This window comes from Vombatus ursinus, unplaced genomic scaffold, assembly GCF_900497805.2.
Source record: "Vombatus ursinus unplaced genomic scaffold, bare-nosed wombat genome assembly UNPS02014768.1, whole genome shotgun sequence".
Classification (NCBI taxonomy): Eukaryota; Metazoa; Chordata; class Mammalia; order Diprotodontia; family Vombatidae; genus Vombatus; species Vombatus ursinus.
Window position 1 is genome coordinate 37,378,091 of NW_020954546.1, and position 17,639 is coordinate 37,395,729.

Consider the following 17,639-nt stretch of genomic DNA (forward strand, 5'->3'; position numbering starts at 1 on the left):
AGCTTATCCTACTTCGAAACCAATGACCTTTTCCTCTCCCATCCATATAAGTTTGCTATTCAAGTAGGACAATCTACTTTTTCATGGAAGACTCCTTACCAACATTTGAAAGTATATAGGGAAAAAAGGAGAAGGGAAGTTTGGGTGAAACAAAGAATAGGATTGCACTTAGGGAGAGATAGAAATAATGTTGGAAGATGGAAGGATGTGATACAACACACTAAATTCATTTATTTCAATATTTATTGAGCACCTACTACGTGTAAGGTGCTGTACCAGGCACCCTCCCTTACTCCCCCACCCTGCAAAAACAAGGGAGGCAATGGTTCCTGAAAGTAAGGAAGAAAAACGCAGCTCTTGGATGTCCTCAGTCCCCAAACACGCTTGTCCCAATCCACACCTTTGGGGGCTCAAACACTCACAGAGTCGGATGTTGCTCACAATAAAATAACCGATGTAGAAAGGCACCATAAAAACAAGGATCAGCAGAATTACACACAGATTCAACTTCCAGTGAAAATAACGGGAACTGAAATGAAATTTGGAAAGGGTCACTGCGAGGATTACACATTCTAGTCTAATTTCTCCCCCAATTCACCGCCTCCTACCTCTGGCTTCACGATAGTCAAACTCAACAGCTGGCAGACTGCCAGGAAGCAGCTCTACCCGCTCGGCTTGGTTAACAATAATCATGTATTTTTTAACATCAGATGCTCCTAAAAACATCAATCAGTTGTTTGGGACACTATTGCTTCGGTTATATTGCCACAACTTTAAATATCAAAGGCAATCTCTGCTATGTAAGGTCAGCTGACCTTGACCTTTGTCACTGGGAGTTCTATCCCAATATATGAATGAAAAGAGAATCAATCATATATACCATAAAGATTCAGAATGTTTTTACAGTTTTAATCTCTTAATACAGCTAGACATTTGAGATGCACTTACATCACTGTCCTCATTGCTCCACAAAGGAGACTGAGATGATTTTTCCGAAAGGGAGCACTTTTTCAACGATAAAACTTTCTGTACCACAGAAAAAATGTAACACTGGACTCTCCATGAATAAGGCCAATTGGTGCACAAAACTCACCTACTATTAAGCACTCCCAAGATTTCGAAGATGATGAGCTCAAACATGGTACAGGAGAAGGCAAAGGTCACAGAAAAGATCACTTGTACAACATACTGGCGCACCTATCAGGGAAGGTAAGGGACTACTTTCAGTTTCAGCTAAAAGATGGCCAAAGGAAAGGCCTCCTCAGCCCACATGCACCAGAAGCCCTAAAGTTATGGGAATAGGATGGCATTCACATCTTACTACGAGTTTGAAAGAATAAAAGGAAATAGGCAAGAAAGTCTTGATCTGATTATTATTACTTAATTTGCATTACATTTGTAGGGCAGGTGACTTACTATGCAACTCCTTGTGGATGGAGAGCTTAAAGCACAAATCCTGAAGCTATCAGGAATTCAGGAAATATCAGAATATCAAGAAATCCCCATTTTGGACACATGCAAGCAAAGAGGATATCTAGTTAATACAGGAAGGGTCTCCTTATCTACCCTAAGACTGGGGAGACCACAGGTAAGTTCCAAGACTTTCCAAAGGAGTTTGGGTTGTTATTTGAAAGACCAAGGACTTTTTGTTCTGCTATCTCAAGGTAAGTCAATTTTTTGTATGGAGCCAGGATAGGACTCAGGTAGTATGTGGTGCATATTGCTGAAAGAAAAAAAATCAATGGAGAAAAGACCATCTCAACACGTCTAAACTTGAACCCAAGATACTAGGCCAGAACCAGACTGAAAACAAAACGAACAACACCAACCTCTACTGCAGGGACTGTGAACCTGTTTTTAAACATATTTTGATAACTTTATTACAATATTATTGTTTTCTTTTGTAGTAGTACGTATTTTGTTTCATAAATTGAAAAACATTCTGAGAAGGGGTCTAAAGGCTTCCCCAGACCACCAGAGGGGTAGATGACACATAAAATGGTTAAGAATGCCTGCCCTGGTGTACAACACTGAGTGAGGTCAGGTGGCCTGGTAATTACCCGGAAGGCCAGGTCAGTAAATGAGATGCTGTAATTACAAGGCTGCATTATGCTAAAGATTCTTTCTTGTGTCACATTTTGGTTAAGAAATATGACCATGAGATCACTTTCCTCGTCCCTGGCTTCTGAACAATTCACAACTTGTATTCCTTCTCTCTTGCCAGCAGAATTCAGTCATCTGTTGAGATCTGAGACACATGGCCTACACTGGCATTAAAGCCATATTATTTAAACTGGATGTGTAAGTAATAAAATACCACTCGTAGCCTTAACGTGAGATGTCTGTGCTAAAATTGACATTTTTATTGTTATACCCTAAAGCTGTTTCAGATTCAAATCCTGGCAGGAAAATGGATCCCTTCTTACCTCATAGTCCTTGAACAGCTGTCGCATGAAGAATAACCATCCGAAGCCAAAGAAGAGCACCTGCAGATGGGAAAAACGATCAAGGCTGGCATGAGGAGCTGCTCAAAGTGGCTGAGGCCAGATGCATGGGCTCGTAGGCAGAAGACCTTACTGGCACACTCTATGTTCAAGGATCTAATGTTTACATGGCTGAAATAATGAAACTTTTTCATGGATAGGAGGTTCACAACATCCCCTGGATTTTGCCACCTACACATAGCACATCAATGAAAACTCACAGCAAAGGGAGAGGAGGTTCAAATGGCTCTGAACTTTGGAAATTGCATTCTTCCTGGGAAGGGGTTCTTAGCCTTTTTGTCCCACAGATTCCTCTGGCAGTCTGGTGAAGCCCACGGACCCCTTCTCAGGATAAATTTTTAAATGCTTAAAATACATAAGATTACAAAGAAAACCAATTATATTGAAATGTAGTTTTTATATATGTATATGTGTACACATATACATATAGACACATATATACATATATATTTGTGCGTGTATCCATCCATCCACATATATATATATATATATTTAAAGTTCATAGACTCCAGGTTAAGAACTGTTCTAAGGCATGTATTATTATATTTTATTTTTAGGCCAAAACAGAATCATGAAGTTAGTTTTGTAATAATATGGTAATAAAGGAGTGAGTGAAACTTGCATTCACCAGAAACTTCCTGTAGATGGGAACAGAAACTTTAAAAGACTCTTAATTCAATCCAATTCAAAAAATCACTTAATAGGCACCTACTTTGTGTTAGATGCTGGGTATAGCGGACGATTTCAAACATATATGGTTCCTACCTTTATGGAACCTTGTAGGTTTGTTTGGGAGTATTATACATATACAAATAACTAATGCAAAATACTACGTTAAGAGAGAAGGCAACAAAGTCATAATGAGCAAGGGATGCATTGGGGGAAACTCAGGAAGGAGACAGCATTTGAGCTGGAAGAATGAATGAACAATTAAAAAAAGCATAGTAAGCATGTATTAAGTGTTCGCTTCGTGCTAAGTTGGGGATACAAATACAAAAGCAAACACAGTGCCTGATCTCAAGGAACTTATATTCTAAAAGGAGAAGATAACACACATGGGGGATTGGTGGCCAGGCACATTAGAAACTTATAGGGGATAGTGTGTGAAGTCATGGAGGAAAAGTCTGACACATCCTTTTCAGGGACAATGGCAGGGTTGATGGTTCCAGACCTGAAGAGAAGGGATAGGAGGGATCTATGGCATTTGGTGCCATTGTTAAAAAGATGGCTGGGACATAGGAAGTGAAAAGAAGGAAAAGAAGTTGGGCCTTAAAGGAGGGGTACAAACTCAACAGGGTTAGGAAGGCATTCTGGGTAGAGGGGAAAATGTGAGCAAAGGCCAGGTGTGTATGGGGAACTGTACAGGTAAGGCAGGAAAGGTCCTGATACTGGAGGACCTGAACACTATGGGAAGGAATTAGAACTTTATTCAATAGGGCCAGCAATTCTAAAAGTGTGGTCTGCCAACCCCTGAGCAAGAGCCTTTCAAGGAGTCTACTATGGGGCAGCTAGGTGGCGCAGTGGATAGAGCACTGGCCCTGAAGTTAGGAGGAGCTGAGTTCAAATCCGGCTTCAGACCAAACACTTGACACTTAATAGCTGCGTGACCCTGGGCAAGTCACTTAACCCCAATTGCCTAAAAGGAGAAAAAAAAAAGGAGTCTACTATGTTCACAGTTATAAATACTAAGATGCTATTTGCATAGTCAAATATTCCTCCCTTTTCCAAATACTGATCTCCGTGAAGCTGAATTTTCTTCATACATATTGACCAAAACAACATATTGCAACATATTGAATGTATAAGCAGATATGAAAATCAGGTTATCTTCTATTATGCCAGATATTAAAGGGATTTGTAAAAATATGTGAAACAATATCATTTTCTCACTTAAATTTTTGGGAAAATAATTTTTTATAAAAAACATTATTTATATCAACATATAACGGATTGTTGCTATTATAAATGAATTAATATCTAAAAGATATCAGTGATTTTTTTCATAAAATTTCATAAAATTTTTTTCATTAACATTTTATGTTTATTATACTTTATGTTTATTATACTAACATGTAATAACTTTATTTTTAAATGAATACATGCTTAAAATGTTTTAATTTCTAAAACTACATATATCAGTAGATATAACCCACATAAACAAAAACTCTTTGGGGCCTTCAATAATTTTTAAGACTACACAAGTCCTGGGACCAAAGAGTTTGACAACCACCATTGTGCGCAAGTCTCTCACAGCCCAGAACTTCATCGTTAGTTAGCCATTTATAACAGCCTGATGACCTTTGTTTGAATATCTTAGTGAGGAGGAAGCTTCCTCCTGAGGCAGTTGATTCCTCTTTTAAATCCAGTAGATTGAATTCCTAGGAAGCCTTTTCTTATAGGAAGCCCCAAATTCACTTCTTCCCAGTTCTGCCTTCTTAGGCCAAACAGAGCTGTCTAAAGACTCTTCCACATGATGGCCTTTCAAATACTTGTTATGGTTCAATATGACCAGGATCTGTGCACAAGGAAGGTGAGTCTGCCTATGTGCCACGAATGGATCAGACTGTGGAGAGAGTGAAGGCAGGAAGACCACAGGAGGCTGCTCTGGCAATAAGGTGAGCTGCCAGGGTGGTGGCGGTGGGAACAGAAAGGAGACAGAGGGGAGAGATGGTGAGGGAGAATCAATCCGATTTTGGACCTATATGAATCCAAGGAGGGAGAAGAGGGAGGAGACAAGGATAGCAGACTAGGAGAATGGTGGTGAAATGAGCTGAAATAGCAGGAGGAACAAGTTTTGGGGGAAAAGAAAAAAACTTGGCTTTGGACATGTTGAGTATGAATAGCCAGTTGGACAATATGATGAACATTTAGCTTGCAGGTAGTTAAGAGAATTAAGTCCAAGAGCTCTGCAAGGAGGTCAAGGGTGAGGAAGCTGAGTCATTTGCATGGAGCTCATAGGTAAAGTAGGAGGAATGAATAAGAAATGCCAAGGAGAGAGTATCTTGACAGAAAAAGGTTGAAGGCGGAAAAAAACCCCAAAACCTTGGGAAACATTTACCTTCAGAAGTCACAAAGAGAAAAAAAGGCTTATGAAGGAAAATGAGAACCAGCAGTTAAAGAGGTAGGAGGTAAATCAGGAGAGTGTGTACTTTGGAAACCAAGGGCCAAGGAAAATAAAGACTGAAAAAAATCAACTTTGGATTTGGCAATTAGGAGGTCACCGGGCCCCTTATTAAAAACCCTGAAATGATGTCCCTCAATAGTAATGGCTCTTAAACTTTGCTGAGACCACTTTGCTGGGGCAGAAGATCTCACAGAGCCCTGGCTTCTATTTGTCACTGTTAAAAAGAAAAACAATTCAGGGGCAGATAGCAGGTGGACTATAAGGAGGTGAAGGGGAGTCAGATCAGTGCCAGGTGTGATCTCTGTGAGAAATGAAAGAGTTAAGTTTCCACATAAATAGATAAGAAATCAGCGCAGACAGGCCAACTTCTTCGTCCAAGGGGGGAGTGATAACACAATTCTAGGCACATAGTGTATGTTAGGGGTGGGGCCTATAAGAAAGATTGTAACCCAGAAGGATTAGGACCAATCCTGATCCAGAAGGGAGGAGTTAGGCAATTACTAACTATAAAGATTGCTCTGGCTTCTTTTACTGGGCACGTTTTCTGTGCGCCCGGGTTTCTTGAGAATCGAAATGGCGCACTTCAACCTTTGAGACACCAGTCTTCGGAACCGAGTCTGGGGTCATCTTTATAACAATTTGGGGGATCGGCCCGGGATCCAAGAGACCACCGAGAAAGGCGAAATCTAAGTGGGCTGGGAAGAGCGTGCCCCTTGATTTTAACGGTCCCAGTACTTCGATTTCGCTTTCCTTGCGCCTCGTGAAATCCCGTAGACCGCAGCTATTGCTGCAGAGACAGGTTGAACAGCGGCAAAAAAAAAAAAGGAAAACGGCTGAGGATCACTCAAGTTGATATATATCCAACAAAAGTAGGAAGAAATCAGTGGCAAAATTCAGGCTTTGTTGATCTGGGAATCCCTTATCTCTGGGAGGCATTTTGTCTGGATTAACTAAGCCTTGGTTAATAGACTCGACTTGGAGATGGGAGGGAAGAATTCAAAGGAAAAGGCGCCAGGGAAGGGACTCGAGGAACCCCTTCCAGAGATACCCCAAAGTAGCCCGCTGGGGAGAACGCTAGCTAGCAAATTGAGGTAGTGGGATTACTCAGGAAAAACTTTTCCTACTGAAGGAACCCATTCAAAGGGGCCCTTGGGACAAAAAGTTTTTTTGACCGGTCAAGTTTAGGATTGGAGTTGCGCGCACATGCTATCTGTCTGTGGATGTTTTGTGTATGCCAGAGAAATTTTTGGGTAACTTCTGAGGTCTGAGATTGGAGAAGGAACAGTGGGAAAGAGCTCCCTCTCAGGCTTTCAGAGGGAGATTGAGATTAGGGTCAAAAAGGCAGGAAGAATCTCTCAGAAGTTAGTGGAAGGTGCAGCTGGCGGCCTTTGCTGATAAGGATTTGGAGCATGCCGTCCAAGATGGCTAGGGCTGAGAGAAAAAGAAAAGAAAAAAAAGGGGGTGGGGCTGACAAGAATTTGAATTCAGGTTTAATAGAATCCCAAGACTAAGAATTTGAGTTATTGTCTTTGTGTCCCTCCCACCAATATATTCGGTCTGGGGCAATGTGTTTAGAGCTGAAAAAAAAAAATAAGGGTTTTTCTTTCTTTTAATGTGATAAGATTTCAGTGAAGTGTTTAGAATGCATAGTAAAGTTGTAAAAGCAGTTTGGGATGAGAGAGATGGGGAGAGGGGGAGTCCTATTCAATTCTTATCTCCCTTCAGATTTGCAAAAGAAAGCTGCCTAATCTTGGTGAGTGTAATTTGGGTGGGGGTCTTAAAATCCCCACCCTTGGGTAGGGATATCCTCTGGATAGCTTTAGATAGTTTAGGTTGAGAAGGTGTGAGGAAGTGGTCTGTTTTAAGTAGAAGGACTGAAAAATGAAAATTTTGTAGCTTGATTTGAAAACCAATAAAGTGATAGAGGGTTACACCCCATTCAAATTGCTGAAGCCTGACATTTTCAGGAGGGTGGCTCCATCTGATAAGCTTCTAAGAAGAAGGGGACTTTTTCTTTGTTCCCTTAAGGAAGTAGGAAAGAAAAGGAGAGAGAATTATTTACAGCAGGAATTGTCACCACGTGTCTTTTTAAGGGAATACATACATGTGTGGAGAATATTTCCTTTTAAAGGGCCAAGAGTATTGGATTTAAAACAAAAATGTTTTTAAATGTTTATCATTAGTGATTATAAATTCGGATCTGATTGGATTTAAGTTCATTATTCTATTAAAAAAAATAATGGTTGTCATGAGATGTGGCATTATTAGCTAATGTAATTGTTAAAAGTACTAAGAGTAATGAGTGATCTCATTTCTATATGTGATTATAAGGAAATGCAATTGATGTTATCTGAAGTTTATTGTTTAAGTTATTACTGTATTTCTAAATTGTATTGTATTTCTAAAACTCTTAGGTTGTAAAATTTGAGGGACCACTGTGAGGTAGAAATGGTGTTAAAGTAACTCTTGACCTGGAATGGGTCTTTTAGTGATAAAAATGAGATAATTTGAAACTGTTAAATACCTAGTGAAGTATATTTGGTTATAAGCAATAATTATATTGATACTTAATTTGATAGCTTTTCATTTGAAATCTTGACTATTATAAAAATATGTGGTGGTTTAAGGTTATAGTTCCAATATATTAATGATGAAATGAATGATTCTCTGTGCAAAGTGATTTGGGAGTACATTCATCTAAAGTGATAATGGGTTGTTTCAAAGTTTATTACAATTGTGGAAATAATTTTACAATGTATGCCCTGTGGCACAAACATATTTTATTGTGAAACACTTATTGATATGTTCTCTCATATATCAGGGCCTCAATTAGAAATTAAAAAAAAAAATTTAACCCAGGCCTTCTTTAGACAAAAGACTGGGTTTGCTGGGGGTGGGCCGTATGGGCCAGGCTCTTAAGGCAGGGGACCGGCGGGCCTGGGAAATCTAGGCCCCCATCCACCAAATTTCTTGATTGGGAGTGTCATTGAGGTTGAAACTTGGATGTGGCCCCAGGCTATCAGACCAGTAAAAAGACAATGATGGGCTAGCATAGATAATAGGAAAAAAAAAGCCAGTCGGTTGGGATGGGAGTGGCCCCAGGAGACTGTTGACCTAGTGGAAGGGGTTCAGAAAGAAAGAAAGGGTTTTTTTTAAAATTTCTGATAATAATTAATTGGGTGTTTCAAGTTTTTAATATACTGCTTACATAGTTCTGAATTTTCTTATATGATGTAATATGGTAAGCGACTGTATTAGTTATGTTGTTGGAAGGGCAATTTATATTATGATCTGGAATGTCAGATTAAGAACTGTGCCTTCAGACAAAAGAGAAAAAGGAATGAGTGGGGCTGTTGGGGCATTCTTTATAATCCCATTTTGTAACATTTCCTTTTAAGCACTGTAATTTAAGAAATGAGAACTTCCAAGTTTTGTCTATGTTTAAAGGGGAAGTTTTAGCTGGGATTATTTGGCTCTTGTGAAGTTTAAAATTGTTAATTAAGCTATTTGGAGTTATTGTTTGAGTTAAGTACTGGTAAAAATATTTTGTGTGTATGTGTGAAAAGAAACTTGGTAATTATGCAAAAAAAAGATTTCATAAAATCTCATAATTCTTATACAGATACTTTTTGACTAGAGAATTTAGGCAACTAGGAATTTTATGGTAATTAGGAAATTGTAAGCTGTTTTTAAGAAAGGGAAGATAACTTTTATAAAAAAAAAGTTTTGATGAAATCTTCGATATTCTTTTAGAGGGCCTATTAAATTTCTATTTGTAAGAAAATTATGTCCAAACCTACTATGAACTTTTAAGAGTTTCATTCCTGGGTTTGTTGTGTCCTTGGATTGGACTTAACAGGGTGCTCTTAGAGAAATAGTCTCAATGGAAGCAACATCAGAGATCTAAGGCTAGTGATTAATACTAAAGCATCTAAATTTCTGTAATAAGTTGTAAGAAGGAAAGATCTTACTATTTTGATCTGAATTCATTCCATGGCCTAGCAAGAGTTAAAATCACTGTTTGAACTTATCATATGGATAGGATTCAAGCTCTGAAAGTGTCTCATTCTTTCAGATTAAGAATGGTTAGAGAAGGATAAATAAGCTTGAGAAACAGAAAGGCAAATCTATTTAGAGTAGCAACTTACGATCTTAATGGAAGTTTGATTTTACTCAGGATGTTATTAGGAACCAGAACATGTGTAGGAAGTTGTGCAAACGACTTAGAGCTCACTTTGGAGATGTCCCCTAATTAATGTGAAATTATAGTCACACCTGAAATCCTGATGAGGAGAATTTGCTATCCAAAATCTTGGGGACTGTTAATGAACTGTTGTTCTGCGTCTAACTCCAGGTATGGTTAACGAGCAACTGATTGAGCTACTGACCCTTGACAACAGCAATCTGCAAAGAGGTTTGTGAGTTGCATCTATGAGATGCAGGACGGTGTTCTCATGGGAAGGTCGGGAGAACGGCTTTTCTGCATGGCTGAGGTAGGATTGTCCTGACTTAATTTCCCCACTGTGACACCTGGCAGGCTTTAAGCCTGGTTCAATGCAGTTGCTCATTATATATAACTTCTGCCTGGAATTGACATGAATCTAGGGATTCATGTTCTTTACTTGGTCCCTGTTCTTTCATGGCAAATTCCTGTAATCATAAGTTTTGTAAGCATAAATATTGAATCTATTAAAAAAAACTAGATTGATGCAGGAACCTCTAAGGTTATTATAGTAAGATGCAAGTATAAGATTGAGTTATTTGGCCTAGAACTTCAGAATTAAGTATTCAGTCTTGATATATTACTAGTATATTCCTGTGTAAGTCAGGATCCTTTAATTTCTCATAGTGGTATGAGGATAATTAGGCCAGGAGACTGTGGAACTAGGATATTATTCTGCTAATTAGTTAATACTTAGTTAATGTTAAAGTTTTAAATTGTCTCAGTTTGATACAATTAATTAATGTTAAAAGAAGAATAGCTTGTGACTTATATTGTAAATGCCTTGAAAGAAGCATCCATTTTAATTAAGGATTATTTATTTGTACATGACTAGAAGTTGGGATTGTTTTAGTATCTGATGTGTACTGGTTTTAAATTAACTACTATGTATTGGAGTCTTATTAATTCCTTAGTGGAATCTCATCCTCCTGATGGAGGAATATGAATAGGAATGAATCCTGAATTAATGCAAGGCATAAAACTAGAAGTAATGTAGAGTGTAAGGCTAGGTTCTAACTTTTCTAAACTGAGTTTCTTAAAATATGATAATTGGCCAAGGTTCTAATTTTAACCTTGTAATAGTGGAGACATGGGGGTTGAGTAAACTTTCATTATTTGCCCTGGTTATTGGCAAAGTAATTTAAAAACTGTGTTGAGACCAATCTTGTAGGAAAGTGGACCCAAGAAGGAGGATCTCTACAAGAAGAGAGTCTGCTGGACACTGTCTGAACAGCACTTGGACCAGAGGACTTCACCAGATGATGTCCAGAGTGTCAGAGAGCTGTATGAGAAGAGACTTCTGAAGCTTTAAATGGACAATTTATCGTTACTTTTGGGTCTCTGTATCTGTACTTAATAAGGGGACTGCCCCCTTTTTACTTCGTCAATGCGTCAGTCAATTCCTCCCTTCCTTCTCCCATATTGTTTTAAGTCCTCAAAATCCCCTGATGAAATGTTGCCCAGCAATACAGCCCCAGATAGAACCATCATTAAGGCATTGCAAGGTTTAACCACTTTAGCTGAGGAGTTGGCAGAGAACTCTTGGATAGATAACTGATTAAAGGGATAGTTAGAATCCAGGTTTGGCAAATGGAAAGGAATGGTTGTATCCATTCAGGAGTATTAATTGCTGTAGGATGTTGTATGATTTCATGCACTAGGGGAGTGGTACAACAATTGATAGAGACATCCCTCACTAAAGATTAACCCAGTAGGACCCACAGTGGGAGTTCAGAGGGCAGGCTCTGGCAATATAAGGATGATGATACCTTATGTATCAATGAGACTTTCCCCAGTGATGGAGAATTTGAAATCATGTTAAGGAGATTAGAGGATAAGGAAATTGGGAAGGTGTGGAAACCAAATCTTTACTTAAAAAAAAAAAAGTAGGAATTGTGAGAAATGAAAGAGTTAAGTTTCCACATAAGCAGATAAGAAATCAACACAGACAGGCTAACTTCTCCGTCCAAGGGGGGTAGTGATAACACAATTCTAGGCAAATAATGTATTTTAGGGGTGGGGCATATAAGGAAGATTGTAACCCAGAAGGATTAAGACCAATCCTGATCCAGAAGGGAGGAGTTAGGCAATTACTAACTATAAAGATTGCTCTGGCTTCTTTTATTGGGCGCATTTTCTCCCCTTCCAAGGAGGTGCGCCTGGTTCTTGCAAGAATTGAAATGGTGCACTTCAAACTCTTTAATAAGTCTTTGAGACACCAGTCTTTGGAATCGAGTATAGGGTCATCTTTATAACATTCTCTCTGCATGGAGGACCAGGTGTCTCCTCCTTCCTTCCCTGGGCCTTTTTGTGGTCTCTCTCTTCTCTGTGTAGAACCACTAGAGCTCTTATATGGGCTGGCAGTGTAATAATACTATGAAAGCTATGCTCAATGTCAAGCTGGTTCAACTTTCAACAATAAATGGTTCCCTTACCCCCTACACAAACACATACTCACTCACTTTTTCACCCTATGTAGACTAGGAACCTCATTCTAACACTGGTATACAAATCATCCCTCCATTCTGGATTAATCACTGGCCACCAGGAAGGCTTTTATGGACTTTGATTATAGCTACTCTAAAGAAATGCAGATATATCCCTAAATAATAGAGACTATGTCTAACTTACAAAAGGAAGATGACTAGGGTTAGAGAAATCAGGTGGGAGGAATTATGAGTAGTATACAAAGTTGGGGCAGAAGTTCAGGCTGAGAAAGTTAAAGAAATGCTAGCCAGATGACATAATAAGAATACAAAATAAAACTTTGGACACAAAAAAGAAATTGAAGGCCACAAGGCTATGAGAAAGGGCAAATGGACAGAAAGGGAACAGAGGCAGGGAAGAAAACAAAGAACAGATTGCTTGCTCATCTCATTCCAGGTTCTTTTAATATTGAGGGAGGGAGTTTTGGAGAGCTCCAGAAGTGATGAATGATAAATAACTGAGGATTTGATTCAGAGTAGAACCAAAGTAAGTATGAATTCTGACAAGCCTAGAGAGGCCAACAAGTGGGTAATGCAGAAGGAAAAAGTAATCCCTCTGTTAGTGCTGTAAATCAAATGGACGTTGGAATGTGGACGCTTAAGAGCAGTCAAAGAAATGGAGTTGGTAGAACTTTGCCCTTGGAAAGAGTGGAAAATTATACTGTACTCTGGAACTAATGAAAGTCACAAATGGCTGGAAGTAATGAAGGGCATGAGTGAAGTATGAACTTCTGCTACAGATGAGATCTCCAGGTTGAAAGTTAGCAAGGGGAAGCAGAAAAGATGACCGGTCCTAGGGCAAAAATAAGGATGACTGGAAAATACACTTATCTTTTGCTGCAAACCTTTCCCTGTGTTATTATTTGATTCGGCATACACTTACACAAGAATTTCATATAATAATATATTTCGGAAAGAGCCTAGTTTTATGTTGGCACTTAACAATTACTATAATGAAGTAATATCTTAACAATAGCTTGCTGAGGAAGGGCATTTTATTGACAAGAAAAGAGGAGAGCTTGGATGAGGGTTTAGGCATTTGGTGACAGAGCCAGGATTAAAACTCGAGTCTGCGGGAGCTTTTCTCACTGTACCACACTGTAGGTTATGAGGCGCATGCAGCTTCCAACCAAAATAAGCAACAATACGTCATTGGTTTTAAAACAGGAATAAGCTCACAGATTTAGAAGTGGAAGAGCCTCTGCAGGTGCTTTGCAAGGGCTATATAAATGCTAGTATTATTATTATTATATACCACCTAGAGAGTCCACCTAAGAAAGGCATGAAGGAAAGTTGTCTAGAAAGCAGGAACTGTATCCCACTCTCCTGGCACCCATGGCTATCTCTCCCCCTCCAACAACAAATCACCCACCATTTTCTCCAGGTACCATAATGATAAAATAAAAGAATCAGGTGGGAAAGATTGGAATGAACATTCACAGAGGTGGACTATGTATCACACTCAAGGGGTCATTGAGATTGTCAAAGCATAGGTGGTGGAAGGGCATTCACAATGAATCAGAACAGGATTAGAACGGAGTTAACTATTAGCATACAGGTAGAAGGCAGGATGCAGGTAGATGGTGCAGTGGACAGAGTGCTGGGCCTGGAGTCAGGAAGACCTGAGTTCTAAACCTTTCCTCTGACACTTGCTAGGTGAGTGACCTTGGGCAAGTCACTTACCCCTGTTTGCCTCAGTTTCCTCATCTGTAAAATAAGCTGGAGAAGGAAATGGAAAACCACCCCAGTGTCTTTTCCAAGAAAACCCCAAATGAGGTCACAAAATGGACGCCACTGAAAAGAATGAACAACAAGGTAGGAGGAGGGGTTCGGGACATAAACAAAACCTTATGCTCCTAAGGCCTTCGAAAAGAATCATTCTTTCAGCACCACCTCATTAGTGAGGATGGAAATTGCTCATTTGTCCCTAAGGAAGTGTGGATGAGTGGGATGCAGGGCTCCAGAAATGGCATTTCATCCTCTTCTATTAGGCAACAGTGTTTACTCCCTGTTCGTGACTTTAAAAAACAAAAAACAAACAACAAAAACCCGACTCCTGGGATGCCAATCAACAGCCGCAGCGCTCGTTTTTGGACAGCAGCTCTCCCTGCCAACTCCCCAAATCACAGTGTATCTTATAAATGCCAGTCGGGGAAGGGTCTGCAAGCCCAGTTGCTGGAGGTCTGAAGTCATATTAGCTGAGGGGAAGTTGGGGAATTGATACCAACGCTGATAGGGATCTTTAAGGGTTGCAAAGGGTTTCCATCCACTTTAGCTCTCGTTTAAATCCCGACAGCCACCCCGAGGAGTAGACACTAAAATTAGCTTCGTCTTATAGATGGGGAAACTGAGGCTCGGAGTCACTTGCCCTCAGCCCCCAGCTAATAAGCGTCAAGGGCAGGACTCAAACTCGGGATTCGACCACCCCTGGGTCCAGCGCTCTGCCTCTGGTCCTCCCCGGGACCGATGCTCTCAGATGGGGGAAGGATGAAGGGGAGGGGCGAGGGAGGGAGAGGAGGATAGCAGGGGGAGGGAGGAGAGAGAGGGAAGGAGGGAGGTCCAGGGGGCGGGTGTTGACCCTCCCCCCCACCCCTGCCCTTGACCTGGGGATGAGGGGGGGAGGGGGCGGTGTAGGTAAGGGGGAGGGGCGGTTGTCCTGGGAGACGGGAGGGGGGGCCGCCTCCTCACCTGGGAAGTGACCATGATGCTGGAGTCGATTAAGAAACTCATGATGAAGCTCTTGGGGAACTCGGACCCCGTCCGTCACGGCTGCTGCCCGCAGCTTCCCGCTCTCCGGCCTCGGAAGCCACTTACACGCTCGGGCCAGTGGCCCCAAAGGCCGGCGCCATTGCTCCAGCACAGTCAGCCACTCGCCAGCCCCACGCCATCGAGCGGCGTCCGCCGCCAGCCAATCAGCGGCTGTAAAGGCGACGATAATGCCCGCCCCCTCCCTCCCTGGGGGCGGAGAAAGACTACGAGTGGGCGGGACGGGGCGGGAGGCCTGGGAGAGAAGCGGAAAGACAGGAAAGGGGCGGGGCGAGGAGGAGGGGCGGTGCTGGGAGAGGGGAGGAGGTACTAGGAGAGGAGAAAAGATATATGCAGGATTGGTTTTAGAAAAACGTGGAGGGGGCAACTAGGTGGCGCAGTGGATAGATCACCTCAGGAGGGCCTGAGTTCAAATCCAACCTCAGACACTTGACACTTACTAGCTGTGTGACCCTGGGCAAGTCACTTAACCCCAATGCCTAGGCCCCCCCCACAAAAAAAACCATGGAAAGACTTGCATGACATAATGCAAAGTGAAGCAAGCAGAACCAAGAGAATGTGGAAGAGTAACTGTGAATGACTAAGCTATTTTGAGTACTATGATCATTAAAATCAACTACCAAGGACTTACGAAGGAAAATGCTTTCCACCTCTGGAGGAAAAAAATGTATCATTGTATGGTTCCACACAGATGTTGGCCTTCTCTAATTCGGGGTTGGTGGGGAGAGAGAGAAACAATTTGAAACTCAAAATATAACAAAAAAAAAATAAGAGAGAAAAAGGACAAATTATGCAGAGTGTCTCCTGATTAATCCCTTGGCAACAAGAACAAAGTTCCCCACTGTATTCCCACCTAAATGTCAAGGGGTTAAGTAATCAGCACAGAGATACTGCACTTTTGGTTGCAGTATTTGGCAGAACTGAAAGAAAGGGAAGGTATGCTACATGCTGAAGGGTCTGTGGACAACAGAAGAAGATAATGGGAAGAGGATGAAATGTCACGTGAAGTCTCGCACGTATCCACCACAGACATCATAGTCTGGAAGATCATCTTTCATTGTAGCCTTTAATTCCCCTCCAGGAACCATACCTTTTTTTCCTCTTTTTGGCTTTGCTTTGCTTCTCTTGTTTCTGTTTTGTTTTGTTTTGTTTTGTTTTTACCACTGTCAATGGATTGGTAATCTTTTTCAGTCATCCATTTTCAGTGGGACACTTGTCTATTCTTGGAAGTCATGCCCTCCCTTAATGTGATTCATCCAGTATGGCACTCACTTTTTTGACTTCCACACCACATTGCTGACTCATACTGAGCTTGTAAAATCCACCAAACCCCTCAGATTTAGTGGAACAACAACTATCTAAACATGTCCCTCCATCTTATACTTGTGAGGTTGATTTTACAGACCCAAATAAAAGGCTTTACATTTGTCCTTACAGAAATTCATTTTAGATTGAACCCAATGCTGTAGTTTGTCAAACTCCTTTTAGTTCCTGATTCTGCCACCCAATCTGTTAATTATCCCTCCCAACTTTGGGTCATTTGCAAACTTAATGAGCATATCATTCATGTCTTTATTCAAGTCATTGAGAAAAATGTAAATAGCACACGGCCAAGCATAGATCATTGGGGTACTCCACTGGAGAACTCCTGATATGATGACATTGAACTGTCAACAATTACTCTCTGAATCTGGCCATCCAACAAGTCCCAAATCCCTCTGATGGTATTCTTGTCTAATCTACATCTCTCCATCTTTTCCACAAAAATAGTATGGGATACTTTATCAAAATCTTTGCTAAAATCTAGGTAAACTACATCCACAGAAGGCCCTCTTGTACAAGCTTAGTAATTCTATTAAAAAAAGAAAATGAGGTGAGTTTGGCATGACCTATTCTTAATGAAACCATATTGCTTCTTTATAATTATCTCTTTAATGATGTATTCTAGAGTTTTCCCTGGAATTGAAGTCAAGCTCAATGGTCTATAGTTTGCAGAATCTGTTTTCTTTCCTTTTTTATTTTTAAATTGGAACATTTACCCTTTTCTAATTCTGTAGTAGTTCTTTCATTTTCCATGATCTTTCGAACATCACTGACAATAGCCCAGCAATCACATTTACCAGTTCTTTCAAGATCCCAGGATGTAGTTCACCTGGGCTAAGTGACTTGCATTCATAAAGGGCAGCTAGGTGCTCTCTCTCTAATTCCTTACATAGCTTGGTTATCAACTTCCTATTAGTTATTTTTGTTCTGTCATTTTCATGTTAAAGGTAATTCTTCCTTGCAGAGAAAGCAGAACAAAATAAAAATTGCACAGATTTGTTTTCACTCTGTTGTCAGCTATCAATGGTCCATCCCCCATTAGCAGAAGTCATATCCCTTTTTTGATTATCTTTTTTCTCATAATGTAACTTTTTCCTTTAAAAAATGAACAACCCCTTTCCTTTTTTTTGACCTTAGTTTCCTTTGCTTGTCTCAGCTCAATCTGAGTATTAGCATTTCCCATACTATCTTTATAGGCTGGTCTATGCTTTTTT

General features: G+C 40.4%; 1 protein-coding gene across 1 annotated transcript in view; it reads right to left on the minus strand.

Moving 5' to 3' along the window:
* LOC114043365 (Golgi pH regulator) overlaps positions 1-15,203 on the minus strand; it is a 43,232-nt gene extending 28,029 nt beyond the window's left edge. The window contains exons 1-4 of the mRNA XM_027862458.1: positions 15,025-15,203; positions 2,427-2,486; positions 1,094-1,197; positions 423-529 (exon numbers count right to left, since the gene is read on the minus strand). Coding sequence (XP_027718259.1) covers positions 423-529; positions 1,094-1,197; positions 2,427-2,486; positions 15,025-15,066 — 313 coding nt within the window. The 5' untranslated portion in view covers positions 15,067-15,203. The remainder of the gene's footprint in view (positions 1-422; positions 530-1,093; positions 1,198-2,426; positions 2,487-15,024) is intronic.
* Between the last annotated feature and the right edge of the window lie 2,436 nt (positions 15,204-17,639).